The sequence below is a fragment of the Neurospora hispaniola genome (assembly GCF_033458365.1).
Source record: "Neurospora hispaniola strain FGSC 10403 chromosome Unknown B0T23scaffold_6, whole genome shotgun sequence".
In the NCBI taxonomy this organism is placed as follows: domain Eukaryota; kingdom Fungi; phylum Ascomycota; class Sordariomycetes; order Sordariales; family Sordariaceae; genus Neurospora; species Neurospora hispaniola.
Window position 1 is genome coordinate 3,303,475 of NW_026944411.1, and position 25,263 is coordinate 3,328,737.

The following is a 25,263-nucleotide window of genomic DNA, read 5'->3' on the forward strand; positions in this document are numbered from 1 at the left end:
GGCAGGGCACAACGCGGCGCCTCGTAAGCTAGCATATGCTAGTAGATGTGTTAATCCAGTTAGGGAACAAAACATTGCCCACCACTATAACTTGGGTGCGTTTCAATGCACAGACTCAGGCTTGCCCTACACAGATCTCCCTCCTACCCGGCGCTCAAAGACGAGATTAACAGTTGCTAGTTTCACGAGGTTCTACGGTAGGTAAGAATATCCAAGTAATTGCAAATTGTACGCATAAGCGTTTGGGAAGAGGACTCGAAGTGATGTATGGAAACAGGTAGTTTTATAATAATAATGGGAAGAAAAAGATATTTGCCTCTACCGAGGTTGACGGACTTCATTGGCTAGCCGTGCATTGTCACTGCTGCTTTTCCTGACTCGAGATCATGTGGCATTTTGGACGTCATTCCATTTCTGGTCGTCTATTTGCTCACATAACAAGACAATCTCCCGGTTGCGCATCATCACCCTTCAATCGCAGCAACACACGCGGTATGTCTCCTAGGAGAGCAGTCTATAGTAGACGCATCAGGTCGTTCCATCTTCGCCCCTTGTCTGATACCGAGTTAACCGACGACACTGGCCGAATCCGAGAAAATCTTGAGCGTGGATGAGGCGGGACCAAAACGGTCGACACGTTTGGTGACCTCATCTAGTCCCTGTGAAAGAGCGCTGATTTCCGCATGATCGGCACTATAGACCTTGCGGTTCAACCAGTTCAAGATCACAAAGTCTTCCACATCCCAGTCTTTCTCTTTCTCTTTGCCGAAGAATTCGGGTTTGAGGCGGTTGGGAGCAAGGTCTACACCATTATGACCAACGGTTTCGCAGGGGTCCCGAAAGACCACACCGTATCCTCCCTTATCCCCGCGAAACTGTGCAAAGCGAGTGTTCTCGCTGGATCCGTCACAGAAGATGGTGAACTGTGGAGCTCCATCCACGAAAAGATCCCCATTGTGGGTGGCTTTGGCTGTCTCGATGGCTGTTCCAGGGGATTGATGGTGACAGAACATATTTCCCTTGAATGACCGAGTTTCAGCCTTCCATTGAGGAAGCCTTGGATCTTCGATTGGTGAGGGAGACCTGGGTGAGCGCTTCCTGGTTGTGACATTGGTTGCCTCGAAGTCTTCCATGTTTGCAAATGGTACTTCGTCTTCTATCCAACCACATCCTGTTGCTCAATGACATCGACTTCTATGGATTGTAGGATGTGTGTGGGCTTCTCTTGCGCATTTGGATGGCTGATTGGCGATGGTTTGGAGGGCGCCATTGCATGACCGGAAACAGCACCGTATTCTGTCGCCTCCGTTCTCGCTTTACTATCTACGTCGGCTTCTGTCAACCCGAGTATGACTTGCGCTTCATTAGCTTCGTTGAATCGCCGCTTCTTTATAGTATTCGTTATCGTTTCTCTTTTACTTTAAATAGGTATATTATCTCTCGATCTCTTGCTCCCACTAATCTCAGGCGCGCGGTTCTCGTGGTAGGGGCTCCGAGTCTGAGCAGCATCAGATACCTCCATGGCTGGGCACGGTGAAGTAAGTCCTAATGAATATGTTGTTAGATGGAGTTAGAATCCGAGTCACTGTTCTTCGTGCAGATGAAGTTAAGCCGTACTTGAACTTTCCCCTGTGAAGCGGTGCGAGAGAGAGACTTACTCTTCACAAAGATGCCCGCAACGATTAATCGGAGAAAGTTCACCGAACGATTGAACGAACGCGGAGGGAAAGCGACTCTTTGCAATCTGAATAGCGGGGAAAGTGCTCGAGATCAAAGTGAAATGAGGCGTTGGTGCAAGTTGCGATGGGTTTGTTTGCTGGAAGGGCAACAAGCCCGACGCGAGTTGGAGGAGTAGGTAGGTACTTGGGATAGAGGAATGAAAACAGAACGGCGCGTTGAAAGTTCGCGTCGGAAAGGAAATAACACAGAGAGGGAAGGAAGGGCCTGACGCGGGGCAAGACGATACGAAGAAGGAGCCAGTGATTCGTCAAGTGGGTGAGGGTGAGTCAAGCATTCGAAGCAAAAAGGAAAATATGCAAAAAAGGAGTGGCCCGCACCGAACTTGAACCGACAGCTTCCAGTTTACTTGGTAACAGCTCACGAAGAGCTCTCTCGCATTACTCTCAGATGCACTAGCGGGCCACGGAAGAACGGCCAATAACCTGGGCTATATACCCCCTAGGAGGGTTGAGGTTTGGTACATGTGCAGGCTACCATATCTCACTCCATGTTTCATGTTGCCGCTCAGGTACCTACCCCGTCACTTGTGAACATTTCAAAGCCAGTACCATTACGTGATGATCATTCAGTTTTTTCCTCTTGCCATACATCTTCCATCCCCTCACTTCCAACCACAACTTTTTTCATCTCCACTTTACTTCCTCTCAAGTCCCATCACCTAACCCTCCTTTACCTTACCCATCACCATCTACTTCACCAAGGTACTCCCATCCACCAACTAGTCACCAAGGAAACCACCACCCCTACCCACTCAATCATCACCTCCACTACCGACAACGCTAACGCTACTGCCGAAGCCATTCCCAGTCCCACGAGCATCGCCATCCCAAACGTAACAAGCATGGCGACCAAGGCTGTGCCCGGGGGAGCATTACCGGTAGTCCCATCGCTAGTGTGGTTGTTGTGCGTATGGTTACGGCCGCGATGATGTTCGATGATGTCGTCGTAGGTTACGTTGACTGGTGTAGACAAAAAAGGATTGACGTTGGTGGGGTTGACTGCGGTTGGGTTTGCGCCAGAACCCTCGGGGATGGTAATGGCGGTGGTTGTGGCGGTGCTTTCGGAGCTGAGAGAAGAGGAGAGAACAGCGCTGGTACCTCGTAAAAGGAGCAGCAAGAAGGAGATGGGGAGAAGGAGAGGTGGAGATGGGAGACGCATTTTTGGTGATGTTGGTTCGGACAAAGTAGGTACTGGTAGGTCTTGATTTGAAGCTGCTTTTGAGCAAGATGGTTTCTCGAGTTGGAAGGGGTTGGCCGAGTGATTTTGTTGGGGTTCGTGAGAGGTATGAGGGGGGACCTCCGTTATTATACCACTAAGGAACCTTTTAGGGATGTGTTGATTTCCACTCCGCTTCGGATGTGTCATTTCAACGGATCGCCAGACTCGGGGATGTTCCCTCTTATGCCCTGACCAAATCATGAACCTCAAGGTTTCAACTTGTGGCACACGCCAACGAAGTCTTGAAAACACACACGAGATAGGTAGGGTTTTATCCCAACAGATGAATGGCGGCGCGGGTGAATTTCGTACTCTTGGCTGTGGGATTGCAACGGCGGCGTTTGAAGATGGTTGTGCTGAGGTGCTGTTATGGTGGCGATGAGGCGTGAATGTCGTAGCCGTGAGGGCGCGAGGAAGGAAAGACGCGCCTGTGCGTCACAGTGAGTAAGGTCATTGTGAGCGGAGACAACGACCACGATAATGGACCTCAGCCCCAACAGTTCAACCCGGCCGGCAACCCTACTTTTTTTTTTGAATTCATCAACCCATCACAACCCCCAGCCCCATCATCACTACCCCAACGACTCCAAGCACCTCAACCCTCAACCTAGCACCATCACTCTTCTTCCCATTAGCAGATCCACCGGCACCCACAGCAGCACCACCTCCCCCAGCCTGATTACCCCCTCCATGACTCCCATCAGCGCCACCAGCTGTCCCCGTGTGGCCGCTAGTACCTCTACTGTGCCCTCTGCCATGTCCACCATGGCCTCCGTGACCGCCGTGATGCTGGGTGTTCTCGTTTTGGTCGTCTTCATCGAAATCGGACATATCAACATTGTCGTCGACTGCGTTGGCGGCAGGAGGAGAAGGTGGTGATAGATGGCTTATCACCAGTGGAACAGACGGTGGTGTGCTGGTCTGGAGTGATGAGGCGGAAATGGTTGTGATGTTATATGGCACAGTCACTGAAGAGAAGCGGGCTTGAGGGTTGATGACGGATGCGGTTGTGAGACCCAAGAAGCCGAGGGTGATGAGACGTGAGAGACGCATGGTGATAATTGTTGTTTTTAGCAGTAGTAGAGGTAAATTCGGTGGCGGGATTTGTGTACTGGTTGTCGTCGTAATGGAGAATAGTTGGTTGCACGGTTTATTGATTGATGGGAAATTGCAATATTGTCCGGTGCGTCACGGATGTGGAAGAAGAAATGTGAACGTTTTATGTTGGTAAAGGACCCTTCATCAAGCGTCATGAAATAAAGAAGCTATCACAGCAAGAAAAACACGCGATGGAAAAAACTCCGGCGGTAAGGAAGGCCGAGAGCTTTTCCAGGGGTCTGGGGTAGCTAAGCCTCATTCTCAGTGGACTCCGGGTTGGCAAAAGGTCTAGGCTGACACGTATTGCAGCTTGATACGCTGGACTCGGATAACGGGATCGCCAGGCAGGTACACTAAGGTGTGGAGTCACTTGGCTGCACTAAGAAGTTTAAATAGTGGTATTTCCGCCTCAGCCTCCTTCAACATACGATCCTCATCCAAGCCGATCCGGCTCTATCTTTCCTCATGCATGCTACTAGCGGTAGACGCAGGCAGTTTGTCTGGTAATAACGGTGAAGAGCTCAAAACAGCATGACTATCACAGCCGCTGCGGCCATTTCCCAGAGACTGCCCAGAAACGGCACAGCAAACCCAGCACCGCTCTCCAGCTCCTTGAGCCTGTGCTCATACACCTTGCAATTATGTCTGACATATTCACCTGCCTCCTCAGTGTTTCCATTGGGGCTGCACGAGATGGTGGTGAATACCGAGGGCTTTTCGGATGTGGCGGTGTTGAGGAGATTGTTCGAGGCCGTGGGAGCAGCAGTGATGCTGGGGCTGGGAGTAGCCATTGTAACCTCTGCGGCGGCAAGAAGAACCGCAACATGAAGAGAAGCGGCAAGACGCATTTTGTGTATGAAGACGGGAATTTGTAGCAGCTACTGGCAGTAGTGAAACGAGCTGTGAGGGTTCGAGATGCAGGACACGAGAGAACCTTTCCGAAGAGCAAGTAGCTGAGATATATACCATAAATCGAAGAGCTCCAGGGATGAGGCGTGGTTGAGTAGAACTGGGTGCGTGTCTTGTGGGTAGTCATCGCAAACGAGCGTGGTATGGCTGCGCTTTTGCCGTCCTAGTAGTGCAAACGGAACGGAACCTTGGGCCTTTTGTGACTTCATCGGGCGACCAACACGGAGGTCACATCACGACGCACCCATCCGCAAGATGGTCATCCTCTTTCTGGCCCCGACGCGACCATATCCTCAGCCATGTGGTGGTAGGGGTGTTGGGGGACATGTTGCTGGGGCTCGCGGTAATGACAACAGCTGAGGTGTTGGGCGAGGCTGCCCTTGTCGGCTTTGGCTGACGAGCCGCGCTTGGAATGCCGGTGTTTCGAGCCATGATGGTGCGAATGGATGAAGGGAGCGGCGTTGGTAAAACAATGCCGAGCAGGATCGAATTGGAAGTTGGCAGTCGGGGGCATGTTATGATGTGCTCCCTCACAGCGCTTGCTGTCTTTGTTCCGAGACGGGGGTCTAGACAAACGTAAGGGGCGGGGAAGGATGACTGAAGTGAACAAAGAAATTCGACGCTCTTGGCTAGGCCCTGGTTACTCACCGAGACAGAGTCAGGAACCGAAACCACCATGGCAGCATATTGCGCACGACAGGAGAAAAAAGCAGAGGAGGAAGAGAAGATAAGCGAGCATTCCGGCGGGGCTGACTGGTCGAGCAACAGACTGCAATCGCGACTGTGGGAGCTGGGAAGGAAATGAAAGAGGGCATTGGAGACGGCCACTGGAGCGTCAGTGTATCTGGAATTTGGTTGATGCTTGGATCAAGTGTCGAAGATAATGGCATGTCGTTGAAAGTGGGTGCAACATGATTGGTGGGGGAGACGAACACGGAGCTTGGCTCGGGCCGGCAACGGGCCGCTGGAGTCTTCTAACATTTCCTTGCTGTGGATTGTGAGCTTATCTGTTAGGAACCCTTATCAGCGTTACGTAAGCAGTCAACAGACATCCAACGTCGATGCATCGCCTTCCACTTGTCCTCAACCTTCCATGACACCACCGCTCGTCGATATCACCATGGGACAACAAGCGCTTACGAATTCCCTATGCTGATTGGTATTACGCCATGTTCGAACCTTGCGACGGGCGAGATGGCCCTACGTGCGACCATGACGTTGTTTGATGGCCATCACCATTTTGAAAATCGAGCCATGTCTTCGTTACGCTTTATCTATTCAAGGTCGAACAACGCTTGATGAGCTCCGGCAGATGTGCTCCCAGAAAGTCACGAGGCATATCACACACAGCCTGGCAATAGCCTTTCCTGGCCAAAGTCAGCGGTACTGGACTGTCAATGTATACTGCCTGGGGTTGGAGTTACAGTGAATGAAATGCGCGGTGGCAGTTTGAAGGGGGCACCATATCGTGAATGGGATGTCAGGGTGATGATCCAGATGGATGGCGAACACTTCACCCAATCTCAGATGGCATCGTCACGTGAAGTGGCCTGCTGCTCCTGGTGAGTCGACGGGCCCAGACTGAAGAAGGAAGGCACGCAGCCCACCAACCACATCGGATCCAAGATGGAAGGAGGCATCTGGTGATTGACCATTGACCAATCACTCAAACTTGACGAGGTCTCTTCACCTTCACTTGACTTGCTTTGCTAAACCTTCACTCCACTCGCTGGCAGTCAAACCTGAAATCTCTTCACTCCTCAACCGAAAAAAAGGCCCTTCACCATCAACCGGATATCATGTGCTTTGGTCGCTGATCTACCCCCACAATCTTTTGAGCTGTCAATCTTTTCCTTCCCTACTCATTCTAGCAGTGAACCCTCCTCCACATCGTACTTATCTTTACCATTTACGAACTCGCTCTTCCTTTGCTGTCGACAGATTGCCTCCAACACCACATCCTCAACAACCATCAGGTCCCGTCACGATGCGGCTCAAGGCCATCGTGCTCGCCGCTTTGGCTTCAGTCACCAGTGCGGCATACTGGATGGAGGAAATTCAGCACCAGGGTGTCGCCTCCTTCAACCCCGACAAATCCTACCACGTCTTCCGCAACGTCAAGGACTATGGCGCCAAGGGAGACGGCGTCACTGACGACACCATCGCCATCAACAACGCCATCAGCTCCGGCAACCGTTGCGGCGGCGGTCCCTTCTGCAACGGAACCACCACTACCCCTGCGGTCGTCTACTTCCCTGCCGGCACCTACCTCGTCACTACCAACATCATCAACTACTACTATACCCAGATCATTGGCGATCCTACCTCCATGCCTGTCATCAAGGGAAGCCCCGACTTCCAGTCCTACGGCGGCATTGGCTTGATCGACTCGGACCCGTACCTGAACAGCGGCAGTGAGTCTCTCCCTGTGGTCAAGGTACCATCTGTCTCTTGTGTTTGCCCTACTGACAGTAACGTCTACACAGCCCTTCAGTTCAGAGCCACCAATGTCTTCTTTCGTCAAATCCGTAACCTCATCTTTGACACCACCGATGTCCCGGGTACCGTTGCTGGCCTTCATTGGCCCTCATCCCAAGCTACTTCCATCCAGAACTGCGTCTTCAAGCTATCCTCCCGACCCGAGGATGATCACACCGGCATCTTCATAGAAGAAGGGAGCGGTGGTATGCTGGCGGACCTGGTCTTCTACGGCGGCAAGCAGGGCGCCCAGTTTGGCAATCAGCAGTACACGATGCGCAACCTCACCTTCTACGGCTCCAAGACAGCCATCATGCAGCTGTGGAACTGGGGTTGGACGTACAAGTCCCTCAACATCTACGATTGCGAGGTCGGCATCAACATGTCGAGCAACGCCGTTGGCTCCGTCACCCTTTTGGACAGTAGGTTCGTCAACGTTCAGACGGCCATGACTACCTTTCGTGGGGCCACCAGCATCAACTCGACAGGCTCTCTTGTCATTGAGAATGTGGACTACGTCAATGTTCCCGTCGTTCTTCAGGGCCCGGATGGCCCTCTTCTCCTGGGCAATCCTTCGGGACTGGTCCATGACGCAGGTTACGCGAGGGTAGGTTATTCGGCTACCTCGAAACACTTTCAAGACACATTACTAACATGTTCCAGGGTAACACATACACCCCCAACGGACCACGCGAGTACGAGGACCGCGATCGAGCTTACTTCCCTCAACCCACGACCCTCAAGCAAGACGGCAAATTTTACGAGCGCTCCAAACCTCAGTATGAAACTCACCCGACTTGGGCCTTTCTCTCCGCCCGATCCTACGGTGCTGTTGGAGATGGAGTCACCGATGATACTGCAGCCCTGAACCACCTCTTCCAAACTGCTGGTCTTACACTCGGATCGGTGGCGTACCTCGATGCGGGATACTACAAGGTCACCGACACTGTTCATATTCCGGGAGGCGTTCGAGTTGTGGGAGAAGCTATGGCGGCGGTCATCCTCGGTGCAGGTCCCAAGTTTTCGGATATCAACAACCCGCAACCTGTCCTTCAGATTGGAAATATGGGAGAGGCCGGCTACGTGGAGGTCAGCGACATCATTGTGTCTACCCAGGGAGGAACGGCAGGTGCCGTCTTGATTCAATACAACCTCAATCCTCCAGCTGGTTCAAGCTCTACCCTCGCCGAAATGCCCCCTTCTGGTCTATGGGACGTCCACACACGTATTGGTGGCTTTGCAGGATCTAACCTGCAACTCACTGACTGCTCCAAGACTCCCGACGCCGTTGTTCACGCTGATGTGAATTGCATCGCAGCATGGTTGAGCTTCCACGTCACCAAGAGGGCTGGCAATCTCTACATGGAGAACAACTGGTTCTGGGTTGCCGACCACGACATCGAAGACTTCAACAACACCCAAATCAGCATCTTTGCTGGACGTGGTGTCTTGATTGAAGGCGAACGTGTCTGGCTTGTAGGCACCGCCAGTGAACATCACACACTCTACCAGTACCAGTTGCTCAATGCGACCGACGTCTTCATGGGTCAAGCACAGACTGAGACGCCTTACTACCAGCCCAATCCCCCTGCTCCGTTGCCTTTCACCAGGATCGACACCACTCTTGGAGATCCCGATTTCCATACCGACTGCCAAAGCGTCCAATACGGCGCCAACACGACGATCAGTTCCGATGGTTCTCTCACCCTGGGAGGTAACCCAAAATGTGAAATGGCATGGGGTCTCCGCATCCTTGGTTCACAAAACGTGGTTGTCTTCGGCGCCGGTCTCTACAGCTTCTTCAACAACTACAACGTCGACTGCAGCACTCTTCGCTCCGGTGAAAACTGCCAGGCAAGAATCTTCTGGGCTGGACCCCTCAACCTCGGCTCTGGCTTTAGCACCAGCGTTCCTCCCAGAGAAGTTGGGGGCGGAAAATCTGGAAAGTTCATGATGAGCAACAAACCGCCATCCCATCGGAACAAGACCAGCGAGTCTAGTGGAAATGCCGCGGACCCCTGGATCCAGATCTACAACTTGAACACGGTCGGTAGTGTCAGTATGATAACGAGAGACGGCAAGGATTTGGCGGGTTGGAACCAGAATTTGGCGACGTTTGCGAACACTCTTGCCTTGTTTCACTACTAGGTGTGAGCTTGACGGGAGTGGTTTGGTAAAGAAGGAAATGAAGGGACAGACATCTGGCTAGGACGATGGACAGTACCAAGGCATCTGGATTCGATCTTTGGAGTCGCTTTATGACACGGACATTGTAGGTCGTCTTTGAACTGTACTTTTGCTACCTTTCCCAACATAGATTCTTTCACTATTTTGGTACTTGTATAGAATTCTTTTACCCTCAGGCGGGAGATTGTGATGTGATATCCACCAGTGAGTTTCCTCTCAACCCCGTTGATGTTGGCAAGACTGATGATAGGGCGCCGAGATGTCATGAACAGCTGATCTGCACTACCTCAGATACGACAATGACACTCATGAGCAACCGGGCAACAAGAACCACTCGGCCGTGGAACCGACCGTCTTCCATGTCGATCATCATCACATCATGCTGTTCACTCTTCCCTTTTCAACCAATCTTTCTCCCAAACTTCCGGTCGACTCATTACCTTCTCGTTTCCAGCTTCTGTCCCACAACCATCATGACCTTTACGACCATGGGAACACACTTCAACTCCCAAAGAAGCTAGATCTTGAAGACTAACGCCCGGATGGCGCAATGTCTCTGCGCTCTAGCGTTGCACCAAGTGCACTATCATGTCTCACAAGACAACAGGAAACCACAGTGCGGCTAAACGATACACAGATTGCATCAGCCATCAGCCAATGCTTCCCCATGCCGAGTTGCACGAAGTTGCAACGCGGTTCCACGAACGAGGTAGTCGGTGCATACGAAAACTGCTGTACCAGCACGCTTTGTGCTCGGAAGTTTGAGTGTGAGTAACTAACTGGTCTCCAAGATCTACCCTCACTCGTCTACAGTCAACAGGCTACACTCGCCAGGGAGTGATGGTGGCATGGCAAGCCCCGGCAATGGTTCTGTTGATCAACATCGACCGACTTCTTTGACACCTCGTGGCCTAGTGTTGTGGTCGTGGTGGCGTGCACTAGACCGATGACTGGACTGGGACTGGGATTTACCCCCCCACAGCTGGGTGGAACGAAATCTCATCATACCTGAACATCCATTCTGCAGTACGCCATCCGATCCTAACCAAGGGACCGGAGTTTGTGTCTTGATGAAGCTTCGAACTGGCGCAACAGAACGTGTTCCCCTTCGACGCTAAGAGGTTGGCTTGTCAGTTGTGATAGAAGACCAACATGGGATGTGGGTGTGGTGGCTGTGGTCTCTCACGCTACAGAGACGGCTAGAATACCGGAATGAGCATCACAGCTCGACAGTCGGTAGCCGATGCCCAGGTGGCACATCCACACACATGGACCGCCACGAACTGCTGAGTTGAGAGCCAACAGTACGAAGGCAGGCGGGTGTTGAGCTGCTTGCTGGTTCTTGGGTGCCTTACGGGCGCGGGCACCTTCCGTTTAGCTTACCCCGGGGTATCCCACAGGAACCTTCACAGACGGGCTATCGACGGGTACTACGGCTTGGAGATGCTCATGTTTGCTTTGCTCGTGGGGTTTCGGGCGTTCTCCTCATTCTAAGGCTTCCTTTCGCCGTTGACCCCGGAGCTAGCGTTGTAGCATCGGCAGGTACGCCTACTATTGTCGATGGATCATGTTATCGCAAGGTTGCGAGGGCTCCATGAGCAACACGCCGAGCTACGCTGTCAAATCCCCGTTCCGACACCCAAATGCTGTCGGCCTCCACTCTTCCGATTACTGTGTCACACAACGAGCAAATTCGGCTAGTCTATGACCACAACCAGCCTTGTTGTGAGAGTGCAGTGCACATCGCCCCTCTCAGAACAGAACAGTCATGGAAAATGTGGGGCGAAGACGCCCTGTTCAATAAGTGCCATCTCTCCCTCTTTCTGTCACTTGTGTGAAGGTTCTGAATGCTGGAACGCAGGCTCCAGACACTAGAAGATTGTACGACTGTGGCACAGCGGGTTTGGGGTGACGCAAGTAGCAAAGGAAATGATTAAAGGGTCGAACCAGAAGCAAGGAGGAGCGGGGCTGGATGTGAAGACTGGGGAGGAAGTGAGCGAGTGGTTGAACATGGACGACCCAGGAAATCTGGTAGACGGGACAGGGTGAAAAATGAGGAAACTGGCACTGTACCCAGGCAACTTAACGGCTAAGACGGGCAAAACCATGGACACGCTCAAGACGGATAGGGAAGCGGCAGGCATGGGGGTCAGAGGGGTAACCATCATTTGGTCTGGGGCTCTGTTTGGGGCAGGGCGCTCATGGCAAGTAAGAGCATGCAGGAGTGTCAAGGATGGCTATTCCTGCCATAGGCTGGAATCCTTGAACGGGCTCTGTCCACTCACTCCTACGGTGGCAGTTATCCCTCCTTTCAACTCCTCCGTCCTCTTCTCAGCTCCATCCAACCACACCCGTACAACAACCTGACTGACGACTTTACCGCATACAGACTCAGCCGAGAACTCACAACTCACTTTCGCAGGTACGACTAGCATCAACCGATTCGTCAACTCCAGACCGGCGATCTCACGGGCGCTTGGCAGCTACTTGTATCGCCACTGCCGTCAGAAAATGCTATCATGAGCGCGTCACAAGTCATCTCTTCGTCTTCGACTCAATCTGAACTCTTCGACTTCAACCAACCCCTCAGTCCTGAAACCGTCAGCGGTCACTCATCTGACTCTGATAGCTCTTCAGGATCAGACGACAGCTCCTCGTCGCATTCGCATTCGCATCACTCTCCAACTTCAACCTCTAGCCATCACAGCCAGAATCATCATCATGTTGCGTATCTGTCGACGGAACAGCAACAACAGGAACAGACAGTTACCAGGGCGACTCCTACTAACCATACCTTGCCTGAGAGGCCACTGGTACCGACCTGCCCGGCTGATTGGGAGGCAAAGAAGGATATCATCTACGATTTGTATATGAACAAGAACTTTATACTGAATGATGTGGTGGAGATCATGCTGTCGACCCATCGGTTCAAGGCAACGTATGCTTCTCATTTGTGGACTTTTGGGAGACAGCTGACTGACTGTTACCTGTAAACTAGGGCGAGAATGTACAAAGGCCAATTTGCCAAATGGCGATGGGCAAAGTACAACAAGTCCGGCAACACCAACGCGACGAAGCCGACCAAGTCTCGTTCCATGCGAAGAAAAGGGGTGACCTCCTCGGGCTCAGGAAGCTATAGGAGCAACGGGCATGTGTCGAAGCCAGGATGCCAGTCAAACTTCATCTCGCAACCAGCCCAGATGATACGCCTCTACTTCCAGAGCGAACCGACTTACCTCGTCGAGTCGACTTTGTTAGCTTACGCCTCTTACATTGCGCGCTGGGCCGACCCCGAAAGGGAGACTCCGTGGAAGATGAACGGTCCAAATCTGCGATTACAGATCGCCAGCGACGAGATCAACGCTGAAGACCACGCCACCGTGTCGTCGAATTCGATCCTACAGAACATCGCTCTAGCAATCCGCCATCTTCGATGCAACAACCCCCAAGGAACAGCCAAAGGCGGCGTCCTCCTGCGGCACGCCTTCCTCCAAATCGAAGAAGCCATCACCTCCGCCGACGAAGGCGACATCCAAGCCATCTGGGACTGCTGTCTCGCTGTTCCCCAGCTCCTCATCCTCCACAACGCCTCCTCTCCCAGCACCAAACAACCTCTGTCATCATCATCACAATCACCCCATCGCCATCAACCCCCGCACGACATCCTCCCCATCTACACCCGCTTCCTCCACCACCTCACTACCCTCAAATACGCCCAAACAGGCTGCACCTCGCACCCCTTGCACCAGATCTCCTCGTCACTGCACCACCTTGTCACCACCTCCGATTTTGCGTCACTCCACCTCTTCATCACGCGCGCCTGGAAGCTGTGGATCAACACTTGTCGCCAGCTACGGGGGGAGACGGACCACGTGACTATCCACCTCAAGAGGGGGTACGTGATCCTGATGGACCCGGAACATGCCATTGTCAAGAACCTAGTGAGTGATTTTGGGGGGCTGGTGAGGCGAGAGATGGAGAGGTGGGGGGAGGGCAGGACGACGGAGAGAATATTGGAGCTAGAAGGGCTTTTGGGACGGATGTACTTGCCGCTTTTTGATGCGGGGGTTGTTGTTGGGCCTGGGGCTGGACAAGGAGGGACAGGAATAGGGGCAGGACAAAGAGCAAGAGGAATGTTGGGCGGGTTGGTGGAGAGGTTGGAGGAGAAGTATCGGGTTCGAAACGGGAACCGCGGGGATACCTCTATGATGGGAGTGGTAGCGGATGCGGGAAGTGTTGGCAGGGGCAATAACATGATAACCAGCGCACCCAGACCACAGCACGGATGCCACGATCTCGCCCCAGGACATCTAGAACAACCCCCATTTCCAATCCCCATGCAAAATTGGGAATATCTCGATCGCTACCTCTTCTTCTCGGCGCACCACTTCCTAGCTTCCATCGCCGATCACGAAGGGGACGTGTCTACCGCCGTTGCACTTCGCCGAAAGATCCTGGTTATGAACGGTGGTGGGCTTCCTGCTGGCACCGTGGTATCTAGCAGTGACAGCCACCAGCAACTCCCTTTTGGGACGGCCGTGGGCACGGGCATGCACATGGGATTGGGAATAGGCTTGGGGCGGGGCTTAGGCCTGGGTGATACAGGTTTGGGCATGACCATAGGACCGGTGGCCTCCATGGGCCCTTTTGCTGCGGGACTGCGAACGTCAACAACAAGGGGAAAAGACCAGTTCTGGGTGCAAACGTCTCGCAAAGTGGAGGCATATCTAAGGGATATGGGGAAGTGGGAGGAGGCAGAGGAGGTTAGGGGGTTGTTGAGGGATAGGGAGATGGAGGTAGAGAGAGAGAGGGAGAGGGGGGTAATGGTGCCGCCAGTGGAACTGGAACTGGAACAGGGGCGGGATTTCCACTTGGTGCGGGATATGCAAGTTATGCCGATGACTGCTGCTGCCCCTGGTCTACATATGGGGATGGAGATGGGGAGAGGAGAGTCAGGAACTAGAAGCAACGTGCCGCCGCCGCCGTATGGGATGCCAGGGGCTGCACAAGGGGCAGTAGCGAGTTTGGGACCTCTACTTGTATCTCTAGGGACTAGGGCTGGCGGTGGTGGTCATCAGTCATTTTACGCTCCTCCTCCTCCTCCTCCTCCTCCTGGAGGTGTTCATGGGTTAAACGGAAACCATGCAGCTTTTGGTCGACGACCTCTACCGGTCCCGATACCTCGCTCTGTCCCGGTAACGGTTCGACAGCAACAACAACAGAGTGTCCGTCACAGAGGTAACAGGGGTTTTGAGGTTGATGCAGAGAATATGCCTGTGTCTCTGTCTCTGCCACCACTGCCTTTGTTTCCAACGGACGAACAAGGAGGGGTTGAATTTGACGAATTTACCCGTGCTGGTGGTGGAAGTGGTCACGACAGCGGCAGTTCAGGTTCTTCTGATTTTCACCATGACCATGTGTTGTTGCATGGGAATGTCAGTGTCGATGTCGATGCCGATCAAGACAGCAACAGCAGCAGCGGCAGCGGTAGCGGTAGGTATGAAGATAGATGGGGCATGTGGCATGAGGTTATGGCTTTGTGAGTTCGTGGGAGGGTTTTTTTTTTTCTTCTTCTTTTTGTTTTTCTCCCTCTTATTGGCTAAGGAAACCGTTGAAACCTTGGGCAAGAAAGTTACCTATTGTGGATGCTGATAAAGAGGAAAACACAAGGAAATGTCAATATTTCTTTACTAAATGTGGAATCTTTCGCTTGGTTTGGATTTCTTCTTCTCTTTTCTGTCATATCACCTACTCTACATGTGTACTTTACTCTACTTCTTTCGTTTTGGCCTCGGCGATACCTCTTGGATACCTCTAGGATACCTCTAGGATAGGAGTTAAGCGCAATGGACTGCTTTTCAAGTGGGAGTTGAGATTGCTTAGTTGCTGGTAGCTAGAGGTATGTTTGCAACGTGTTGTCGTGGCGGTCTGTGGTCGGTTCTCAATCTCTCGGCCGAAAGTTGAATGCTTGTAGGTGTGATATATTAACGAGGTTGTACAGTCGGGACTGGGAAATAGGTAAGGTGCATTAGCCGAGAACGGAACTAAACTGGTTTGTTGGAGACTTGTTGACGCTATGATAGGGACAGGTACAGGATTGATGTGATGGACGGTTGGTCGTTAGGGAGTATGTATCTGTTGTGTGAAGGTAGAAGACAAGGGTCACAAGGGAGGGTTCTAAGCGTGATGTGAGGATGCCAGGGGGAAAGGGAGCGGAGTGACGTTGTCGCCGTGAAGCTCAACGTTTTGGCGGTGCTACGGAAGCGTGGACGAATGTCGGAAAGGAAATGGAAGAATTCTCCTATTGATGCGTTATGTCATGGATAGATTCGAGCATGGGAGTCGAGATCGAGATGTGGAATGTTAATGGAAGGGAAAAGGGTCAATAACATCATTGAAGTTGAACGGCGTTGCAGTTGAAGTGGGGAGGTCTGCTGCGCTGGCACTAACTATCACTAACAAACGACGACGAGAGAGGAAAAAGACACTCTCCCAAAATATGACAGTCCACCACCATATACAGTTTCCAGGAACACATGATTAACTTATCAACACTTATAAATGCCTCCATGCTGTTTTTTTGATGCAAAATCAGTCAAGTACATCTTCTCACCGCTGGTGCTGTGCTCCGGGACGGTCATCATGACGTTAAGACTCGGTGGGGTTACATCTTTCTCTGCAACCACTTACACGCGCCCGGTTCGGACAGCAACAGTTCACTCCCTGCGACCAGAGAGAAGGTCGTATCAGCTCACGACTCCCTACCCAAACAAGAAAGAATATTCTGGCCACAATGGGACGTATCTGACAAGAGAGGGGCAGTCACGGCTTCCAGTTCCATTGATCAATCAAGTTGCTCCTCTCGACAAGCAATGACGTTAACGACGACGCTTTGACATGAGCATGAACCTGCCCGCCTACGTGAGGAGGAGTTTCCTGTAAATATATCTCAAAGCTCGACCGCACTGCCTTGCTTCCTCATTCTCGTAGTCAGACACAAACAAATAATAAAGCCATTCGAGAAAAGAGAAAAAAAGAGACGAACACTTGAAGGACCAGAACACACCAAACGAGCTCAAGAAACCACCACACCAAACAACCATTCAGTCAGACACACAAGAACACCACCACCCAGAATGTCTTCCACCGAACACCACAAAACCCAGCAGCAGAAAGACCTCAACGCCCTCGCCGAAGAGGCCGAGCGCGACCTCAACTCGTGGTACGCCAAGACGGGCCACCGACCCGCCGGTGTCGAGGACGAAGCCCCGGGCATCAACGACCTCGAGGCGACCAAGAAGTTTCCCGACACGGAGATCCGGTACGGCGAGGACCTGTGCACCAACCGGTCATGGGACAAGAAGATTCCGGAGCCCGAGGGCGGCGATCGGGATGATAAGGGGCAGTAAGTCTTTTTTTTTTTTTTTTTTTTTTTTTTTTTTTTTTTTTTTTCTCCTTTTCTTTCCCTTTTCCTTCTTTTTCTCACTCATTCTAAACCATCACAACACTACACTTCCATATCGAGCGGAGCGAGCAAAGCAAAAAAAAAAAAAAAAAAAAAAAAAAAAAAAAAAAAAAACATAACCACTGATTGACAATGATAAAAAAAAGTCTCCTCCACGGCCACGTCTACGAAGGCGTCGGCGGTCCCGAAGACAAAACCGCGCACATCTACCAACACTCGCCAGGCCGCATCGACGAAGAGATCGTCAAAGGCTGGGGTCTCGATCCCAAGGAACTCATCGACGAGACCTTTGACCACTCGCGGCCGGACCTGTTGCCGCCCGACCAGGTGCGGGCGCACGGCTACGAAAACACCGAGGGCAAGCCCCGTCATCACGACCAGGACATTTTGGAATATGGCAGAAAGGCAGCACAGAGAAACATTTATGGGGATGAGGATGAACTGGAGTTGAATCGCAGAAAGCCACTGCCCAAGGGCCCGCGGGGCGGACATCATTGGAAGGCACATGGACATGGAGCAGAGGAGGAGGAGTGGGAGCCGGATATGGCGGCGGATATGGGCGAGATTCCGCCCAAGAGCGTGGTGGAGACTAGTCACAATTTGCGCTAGATGTGCATGCCTGATGGGCATGTTGTGTATGAGGGCTGGATGGATGAATGACTGTAAGGGGCGGTGAGCTTGTATGATAAGCAGCGGGTAAAGAAAACTCAACTTACTCAGTGATGATTCTAGTGTATTGTGAAAACTGGACAAACCAAGGATTTTCTCTTGCGGTGTATTGTCTATTCCTCTACTGCCTGTAAGTTCAAAATACCTGTATAGACCTCTAGTCATTCACACCTCAAACGCTTTCCTCCACCTTCTTCTTCTCACCCTCCTCCTCCGTCTTCTGCTGATGCTTCTCCAAACACCCCCTGATAAACCCCACCAACGGCGCCACCCACTCCTTGCTAACCGGCACATAATGTCCTCCCGGGTGCACCACCACCACCGGGTCCTCACAAGCCTCAACCAGCCTCCGCGACCTACTCTCCTCCACTACCGTATCCAAGCTACCCAATACATGCAACGTGGGCGTCTGGACCTTGGGCTCCCACAACCACCCCAACTCGGGCGGCAGCGCAAAGAAACCACTATAGCTCACGCAGAACTTGAGCGGCTGTCCTTTATTCGCCTCCCGGATCTGCTTCACCCACCCTTCATGGTCGGGCGTCAGGACGGGCCGCGGCTGGCCTGGCGCCAGATGTTCCATAGCAGCAGTCAACATGGCAGCCATCGCTGCGCCCTGACTAAAGCCAATGACACCATCAATCACTTCTGACCTGACCACCCCTTTCATTTCTTTCCTTTCCTCTGTTATCTCTTTACCCTCCCCGTCGTCCACTTTGCTGTCAGTAACAAGCCCGTCAACCACCTCCCTCCCTTCCAGATTCACACCCCGCATGGTCTCCGCCAACCGCTCAAACCCTTCGTTGATCAGCTTATAGTTCCAGGTGGCTTCCTCCCGCCTGAACCAAGCCCAACTATCTGACAATTCCTTGTCTCCGCCCGGGCCCGAGTCGGAAGTGGACGGTTCGTAGCCCGGGATGTCGGAGACGGAAAGGCGGTTGGGGGCGGTGGGGTAGATGAGGGTTGGTACGAGGTTTAAGGGGGAAAGGGCCTTGATGAGGAGTTTTTCCAGAGCGCGGGTTTTGGCGCGGAAGAGGGGGCCGGATTGGGTGTAGCCTGCGTCTTGTTAGTCTGGATGTTTCGCAGTTAGGTTGAAAAAGAAAAAGGAAGGGTTGGCGTTTGGAAGTTTATGGGCACTGGGGTTGTGAATGTCATGGTGGTGGTGGTGGTGGTGGTGGTGGAGGAATTGTGTCGAGGTGAGCACGGTGAGTGAGGTGAGTCCACTCGGTGAGATGGGCGCGGGGTCTGGCGTGATGGAGGGGCATTTGAATGATTATTTGTCCGTGCAACTAGGAAATGTCGTCAACGTACCATGAAGCATCAATATCCTCACCTCCCTCTTGACCGGCTTCGGTTTCGCATTGGCGGCATTGGGATGGGGAGGTTTGTTCTGCTTCTTGTTGTTCTGCTTCTTGTTGTTTTGCTGGGCAGGCACATTGGCACTGGCAGTGTCGCTGGGCGCCGGCGTCGATGCCAATGAGTCGACAGGTGTTGATTGCGCGCTGTCGGCCATTTTGGTACTGATTGTAAATCGGGATACGCTACTGGTTGTGATTGATCGTGAGATTGGCTCGGTGCACAGGATCCGAAATGATCTGGCGGGAGTGCGGATGAGGACGCGGAACATGTGAGAAAGGTGAAGAGGATGAGTCGTGGCCGAGTCCGTTGATGCGACTTGAAACGGCGGATTTTCGGCTGTGAGCTCACTACGCCCCCGTCCAGACTCCGGAGCCTCGTATGATTAGAAATCAGGGGCCAAGCAAGATAAGGACAGCAATTGACACCAGCATCACAGAACAACACCACATGTATGACCGCTATAAGATCCCCACGAAGCTGTTGTTTATTTTTCGTCTAATTTGGTCTCTTCTAGGGACTAAAGCTCATGTACATATAAGTTACAACGCAAACTGCACAATCCCAACTCCCCACAAACAAAAGGATGTAACCTCTGTTTATTCCCAGGCATCCTTGAAACACAAAGCATCTCTCAACCTGGGCCGTGATCGGGTGGTTGCTCTATGCCAGTGAGAACACATCCATATCAATGGGGCAAATAATGTGAATGCGAATGCGACACGCCGAAGCGCATCTGCTGGCAAACTGCTGGAGGTGAAAGGTGTGGTATTCCCCCCGGATGGTCAATGGATCGAGGTATGGGTGGAAGCGCATTGTCGAATCTTGCACGCACTTATCTCTCCATGTTTACTCCTTTCTCCTCCTCCTCTTCGCGCATCGTTATTTGTTGTTGTTACTCGAATCGTCAATGGGCGCATATCACGGCAGCGTTGAACCACAACATTCAACATCCGACACACACGTCACTTCCTGTTTCTCCCTCTATAAATACACTGGCGCCAGTTCCTGCGGATGATGGAGATAACGGTCCATTGGGGGGTAATTGGGGTTCTCGATAGGTCTAGGGTCTGCCAGAAGCTGTCTTGTTCGTGTCGTCTATTGCATCATCACACCGTCGCCTCCATTCTTTCAAAGGAATCGCTTAGTGGGTGGCGGCCTTGTTCTTGGCGTAGATGTTGCGGGGGTCGTTCTTCCACTCATCGGCTATTGTTCATTCGGTCAGTCGGAGATACCGGATGGGACACGTAGGAAAGCTCGCGACGTACACTGCATGAGAGCGCCCTGGAGAGAGTTGATACCGTAGGCGATGACCAGACCTGCGCCATGTCAGTTCTTTACTTCTTTCCAACATCTATCCTTGTCGTCGCAATGTATGTGTCGTCATGGTTGGACATGTCGTCGGTGCATTCGGCGATCGGACCGGGAGATATTAAAGGTCGCCGGAGGGGGGAGCATACCGGCAGCGAAGAAGGGAGCCATCGGCCCCACTGTTTACAGAGGCATTAGCAGACAATCTTTGAGATGGCAAAAGGGACTCCTGGGACGGCAACATACAGACGGGGGCGGGGAACTTCTTGAGGGGGGTGACGCCGAACCAAGACATGTTGACGGTATTTTGCGGGCTAACTGGGTTGAAGTCCGGGAGTGGGTTTGTTCAAGAGTGACGGAAGAAGGGTCGGCTCTGTTCCAGGCGAGCGTTTTTCGTGAGCTTGCCGTCCGCGGCCGATTGAATGTTGGGCCGTGCCTGAAATATCAGGTGTCGATAATTGCTCAGAGGCCCAAGCTCCAAGCTCTCGAAGCATGGATTATCATTTTGAGTCTAGTCTGAAAAGGGAAAAGAGGACAAATCTCAGCCAGAATCCCCCACTAAATACCCAAAAAGTACAGTAGCACACGTGACTTGTGAATGCTGGTCTCTTTTGCTTTCACCAAGAAGTTGGTACGTGCTCCATGTCACGTATGACTGCACGTGCAAAGCTTTCTCCGTCAGTGACAAATGCCAGAGTCCATTTCGTGACATCATACCCCGCACTCCCGTTTGCGGGGAGGGTCCCGTCTAGAGCTGCCTGATTTGGAGAGATTCCATTGGTGGACAGGTCAACGGCAATGGAGTTCGAGGACCCTGCTGGACAGCAAACCGGACAGGGGCAGCTCCGTTCTCTCCCTTGGCCTGGTCTAGGTCGCCAGTGCTCGCTTCAGCATCTGGTTCAGGGCGCTTCCAGTGTTGATCGTCTGATTTATGTAAACACTTGGAAACAGGGCAACCGGAGTACCAGTTGGTAATGTTGATGAACAGCCTACGCCCATCCAATAATTCTTGATCTCCTCCCTCCCTCCAGTCTTTTTACTTTTGTTCGGACCATCTTTCCGACCAAACTCTGTCTACCTTGTCAGTCATCACACTTTGATCTGCGTCGTTCCATTGTTGTACAATACCAGTCTTTAGCTTGCAAGACGAGGAGAGAAAGGAAGCTTCCCCGCGCGCTAACTACTGTCTCGCAAAGCTGCTTCCCCCTCTCCAGGAACCGAAAAGAAAACACAACAAACAACAAGCCGATCTGCCACTTTCCTTTTGGTAAACGAGACGTTGTCCAACCTCGGAATCAAACCACTACCACAGCTGGGTCGTGCCATCGAATTGACCCTATCGACCCATTTCCACGAGTTTCGCGGTTGCCCCCTTCCCTTGTTTCGCAACAGTCGCATTTCACGGAGCAATACATCTACAAGTATACATACCCCAGGTATACTTGCACGTAACAAATACAACCAACCGTCTACCGAACCCGACTGCCGGTCACTTGTCGCACTCGACCACCACCATCACCACTTACAACCACGGCAGTCGAACTCCAACTCTCTCCAGACAACAAACAACATCCTTAGTCAAGTAGCCAAACAAGATGCTATCACGACAAGCCCTCCGCGCCCTGCGCCCTCCATGCGGCGTCGTCCGGCCCTTTTCCTCCACTCCCACGATCCTCTCCAAAACCCCCTCTCTAGCCGACATCAAGCCCAACGGAGTCGAAGCCTTCAACGCCAAACAAAAGTTATTCCGCGAACAGTTAGCAGAGCAAAAGCGACAACAGGAAGCCAGTGCGTAATCATCCATGCCTCGTTTCATTCCCCCCCCTCCAACTCTTCTTCTTGTTCTTCTCTTTCTGACACTGTGACAAAACAAACAGAAGCAGCCCAGCTCGCCGCCGCCGAAGCCGCCGCCCACGAACCCCCTCGCAAAGCTGGCCCCCTTACGAATCTTATCTACGGCACCAAAGAAGGAAGGGAACTGGATGCCCGTCTTGAAGCGAGTTTCAGCCAGGTGCTAGCGCGCGGCAAGTACGTGCACAGCATCACGTTTGACCAAGTCAAGCCTGAGTGCGTGGACGAGTACGTGGGGTTGGTGGGCGAGTGGTACCCGAAGTGGGCGCAGGATCCGGAGAATCGAGTGCATTTGGTGGGCAGTTGGCGCGGGGAGGTGGGGGATGTTGATACGTTTGGTGTGTCCTTTCTTTTCACCCTTTTCCTTTTTTTTTTTTTTTTTTTTTCTTTTTTCCCTAACTACCCTTTTCCCCAGTATGGTTTTTTATGCTAACTAGGAATTGTGTGAAAAAAAGTCCACATCTGGGAATACCAGCGCTACACAGGCCTGCACTCCTCACTCTCCTCACTCAGCTCCCACCCCTCCAACGCCCACGCTTCCTTCTCCAAACGGCTCGCCCCCCTCCTTTCCAAGCGACACACCTCTTTAATGCAAGAATTCTCTTTCTGGCCTACCACACCCCCGCGCCAACTAGGCGGTATCTTCGAGCTGCGCTCCTACACCCTCCACCCGGGTAATTTGTTGGAGTGGGAGACGCACTGGCGGAGAGGACTAAAGGCTAGAAGGGAAGTCATGGAAGGAGTGGGCGCTTGGTTCGTGCAGATTGGCGACCTGAATACGGTGCATCACTTGTGGCAGTTTGCCGATCTCGAGGAACGAAGAAGGCAGAGGGAGGAGAGTTGGGCGATTAAAGGGTGGGCGGAGACGGTGCATAAGACTGTGCCGCTGATTCAGACGATGAAGAGCCGGATTCTGGTGCCGATGCCTTGGAGTCCTGTTGCGTGAGCCCGGGGATTTAGGTCAAGAGAGATTTCAAGGATATATGCGCTTGAGATTTGATAGGACTTGAGGGCAAGTAGTGAAGAGATGGACGAATTATTGGAACTGGAGGATAATTAGGGATCATGTGTAAATGCTGCGTTTTATGTTGTGTGGAGTGTTAGCGAGCTAGGCGAATCTTGCAATCAGGTCTGAGATCTGATGAACAAATAACAATCGTCTTTGTACCAATTCTCGAGAAGCTACCATACTACATACTAATAAACAAAGCGCCTGCTAAACCCCCAAGAGACTGTGACTACGAACAACAATGACGAAAACAACACATGAACCCCTTGGTATAAAATGTCCTATCCAACTCCAACCAATGCGAACAACAACACCAACGACTTGCATAAACACTTTCCATCTCCCCCGTCCCGTCCGACCCGGAACAAGTCTCACTACTCCCCCTCGCGGACAGAAGCAGCCGTCTGGCCCTCTAATCCTCCAGCTCCTCTCCCATGACCGCCGCCAAATTCCTCCTCGCCAAACCCAGCGTGTGTCCCAAAGCCGTCAGTTTCGCTGCAAGAGACAGCAAACTCGGATCAGCACTTTCCACCCGAACCTTTTCCCTCACATATACGTCCACTTCTGGTTGCCCCGTCGCTCCCGTTCCCGCCGCTGTATTCTGCGTCGTAGTAGACCTCGTCGTATTATTGTTGCTTCCGTTTGATGGCATCATACTCCCTGGACTTCCTCCAGGACCTGTATGACCCTCTCCACCACAACAGAAGCCAAATACCCGATCCGCTTCGTCATGCTCCAGTCTGCGTGCGGTGCCGATTGCAAAGGCGAGCTTGGTCCCGAACCCTACAGGGGCGTCGGCTGCTTCGAGACTTCGTAACCAAAGGACGATGCTACTTTCTTGGATACTTAGATGGAACGATATGGGTGGTATTGATGTCGCTCCAAGACCATGATTTGAGGCGGTGGCGGCTGTTAGGGGAGGATCGAAATGCGAAGAGGCGATGGATCTGGTAGTCCAGGAGGGGTCGGCGGCTGTTACGAGCGGAGGTCCTTTTAGGATGGCGATGGATTCGGAGATGGATTGCGAGAGAAGACGGAGTTGGGAGGACAGAAACGCGGCGGAAGAGAGTTGGGGAGATGATGAGGATGATGATGGTGATGGTGATTTGGCGGAATCGGACTCGGTCGGGTACGTGAAGGAGAGTGTCATGGTTAGGAGGTCGAGGGAGTGTGTGAGGAGGGTGTGTAAGGTAACGAGCGGCGCGAGATGGATTGGGTGGTCGGGGTTAATGGTGAGCGTTTGTTGGGGGAGGGTGCGTAGACGGAGGTGAATCGTCTGGTCATGATATTGTTAGTCGAAAGCAGGGGAAGAGGCTGGTGATGGTGACTGACTCCTTTGACTATCCGTGTTCCGACCCGTGTTATGTGTCCCTTGACAATCTCGTTCCGTGGTGTGCTGAGTACCAAGGTGCTGCCCGGGTCTATGGGGGCAAGCAAGGCATAGCAGTCCTCGAGACCATGTTTGACGTTGGTGAGGGTTTCGCGGAGATCTTGGACAAGCCAGTCGAGTTCGCGCTTCTGTCGAGGGGGAGGGCGCACAAATGGCGAATCAATTAGCTCCCAGCCTTCACAGATGTCTACAGCCATGGTATCGCAACAAGATGGATGCTTACTTGGCATGTCTCGACGGCGGCTTTAAGCTGATCGGGCGCAATAGGTGGCCAGATCTCGACAGACATGGTTGGTGATAGTCGGGCAGGGTATTATTGGTAATTCGTCTTGTTGATTCAGGCATCCATCATCTGGCTGGTATAATCGGATGGTCAACGTGTGGTGGCCAGAAGGATACTTGGATGATACGATGCTGCCTATTCGGTTGTTTTCGTTGCTGGACAAGTTGAAGACGACATGGCAATGATTGGGACAATGACGGATGCTTGGTGTGCATGGAGCCAAGTGGGGGAGCTTCGCGGCCACAAAAGCAGGCTAAACTGCATACAGTAGGCGGTGAAGCGGTAGGAGAATCTGGGGT

At 52.4% G+C, this 25,263-nt stretch overlaps 11 protein-coding genes across 11 annotated transcripts; 4 read left to right on the plus strand and 7 right to left on the minus strand.

The window, feature by feature from the left end:
* Positions 1-566: 566 nt before the first annotated feature.
* B0T23DRAFT_321203 (uncharacterized protein) lies at positions 567-1,133 on the minus strand (the record flags this gene model as incomplete). The annotated part of the gene is made up of 1 exon (XM_062835213.1): positions 567-1,133. The coding sequence occupies one exon, from the start codon at positions 1,131-1,133 to the stop codon at positions 567-569; it is 567 nt and encodes a 188-aa protein (XP_062691253.1).
* A 1,300-nt stretch (positions 1,134-2,433) lies between these two features.
* Positions 2,434-2,898, minus strand: B0T23DRAFT_398065 (uncharacterized protein; the record flags this gene model as incomplete). The annotated part of the gene is made up of 1 exon (XM_062838336.1): positions 2,434-2,898. The coding sequence occupies one exon, from the start codon at positions 2,896-2,898 to the stop codon at positions 2,434-2,436; it is 465 nt and encodes a 154-aa protein (XP_062691254.1).
* A 430-nt stretch (positions 2,899-3,328) lies between these two features.
* On the minus strand, positions 3,329-4,302 carry B0T23DRAFT_203773 (uncharacterized protein). The gene has a single exon (XM_062833434.1). The coding sequence runs from the start codon at positions 4,009-4,011 to the stop codon at positions 3,499-3,501; it is 513 nt and encodes a 170-aa protein (XP_062691255.1). The 5' UTR covers positions 4,012-4,302; the 3' UTR covers positions 3,329-3,498.
* Positions 4,303-4,577: 275 nt separating this feature from the next.
* On the minus strand, positions 4,578-4,904 carry B0T23DRAFT_398067 (uncharacterized protein; the record flags this gene model as incomplete). The annotated part of the gene is made up of 1 exon (XM_062838337.1): positions 4,578-4,904. The coding sequence occupies one exon, from the start codon at positions 4,902-4,904 to the stop codon at positions 4,578-4,580; it is 327 nt and encodes a 108-aa protein (XP_062691256.1).
* Positions 4,905-6,608: 1,704 nt separating this feature from the next.
* B0T23DRAFT_203785 (pectate lyase superfamily protein-domain-containing protein) lies at positions 6,609-9,886 on the plus strand. Its single transcript, XM_062833435.1, has 3 exons — positions 6,609-7,379; positions 7,452-8,050; positions 8,107-9,886. Exons 1-3 carry the CDS (start codon positions 6,953-6,955, stop codon positions 9,589-9,591), a joined length of 2,511 nt encoding a protein of 836 aa, XP_062691257.1. The 5' UTR covers positions 6,609-6,952; the 3' UTR covers positions 9,592-9,886.
* A 2,263-nt stretch (positions 9,887-12,149) lies between these two features.
* Positions 12,150-15,173, plus strand: B0T23DRAFT_431000 (uncharacterized protein; the record flags this gene model as incomplete). The annotated part of the gene is made up of 2 exons (XM_062840283.1): positions 12,150-12,568; positions 12,629-15,173. 2 exons carry the CDS (start codon positions 12,150-12,152, stop codon positions 15,171-15,173), a joined length of 2,964 nt encoding a protein of 987 aa, XP_062691258.1.
* Positions 15,174-16,766: 1,593 nt separating this feature from the next.
* B0T23DRAFT_431001 (uncharacterized protein) lies at positions 16,767-17,704 on the plus strand (the record flags this gene model as incomplete). The annotated part of the gene is made up of 2 exons (XM_062840284.1): positions 16,767-17,035; positions 17,242-17,704. 2 exons carry the CDS (start codon positions 16,767-16,769, stop codon positions 17,702-17,704), a joined length of 732 nt encoding a protein of 243 aa, XP_062691259.1.
* A 150-nt stretch (positions 17,705-17,854) lies between these two features.
* On the minus strand, positions 17,855-19,571 carry B0T23DRAFT_385691 (serine hydrolase-domain-containing protein). The gene is made up of 2 exons (XM_062837557.1): positions 19,076-19,571; positions 17,855-18,820 (listed from the first exon to the last, which is right to left on the minus strand). Exons 1-2 carry the CDS (start codon positions 19,389-19,391, stop codon positions 17,937-17,939), a joined length of 1,200 nt encoding a protein of 399 aa, XP_062691260.1. The 5' UTR covers positions 19,392-19,571; the 3' UTR covers positions 17,855-17,936.
* A 651-nt stretch (positions 19,572-20,222) lies between these two features.
* B0T23DRAFT_203905 (ATPase, F0 complex, subunit J) lies at positions 20,223-20,809 on the minus strand. Its single transcript, XM_062833436.1, has 4 exons — positions 20,678-20,809; positions 20,581-20,610; positions 20,389-20,439; positions 20,223-20,326 (listed from the first exon to the last, which is right to left on the minus strand). The coding sequence occupies exons 1-4, from the start codon at positions 20,724-20,726 to the stop codon at positions 20,265-20,267; spliced, it is 192 nt and encodes a 63-aa protein (XP_062691261.1). The 5' UTR covers positions 20,727-20,809; the 3' UTR covers positions 20,223-20,264.
* Positions 20,810-21,928: 1,119 nt separating this feature from the next.
* On the plus strand, positions 21,929-23,466 carry B0T23DRAFT_203974 (NIPSNAP-domain-containing protein). The gene is made up of 3 exons (XM_062833437.1): positions 21,929-22,219; positions 22,309-22,620; positions 22,738-23,466. Exons 1-3 carry the CDS (start codon positions 22,027-22,029, stop codon positions 23,226-23,228), a joined length of 996 nt encoding a protein of 331 aa, XP_062691262.1. The 5' UTR covers positions 21,929-22,026; the 3' UTR covers positions 23,229-23,466.
* On the minus strand, positions 23,437-25,216 carry B0T23DRAFT_385699 (RAVE subunit 2/Rogdi). Its single transcript, XM_062837558.1, has 3 exons — positions 24,905-25,216; positions 24,624-24,809; positions 23,437-24,567 (listed from the first exon to the last, which is right to left on the minus strand). Exons 1-3 carry the CDS (start codon positions 24,968-24,970, stop codon positions 23,704-23,706), a joined length of 1,116 nt encoding a protein of 371 aa, XP_062691263.1. The 5' UTR covers positions 24,971-25,216; the 3' UTR covers positions 23,437-23,703.
* Between the last annotated feature and the right edge of the window lie 47 nt (positions 25,217-25,263).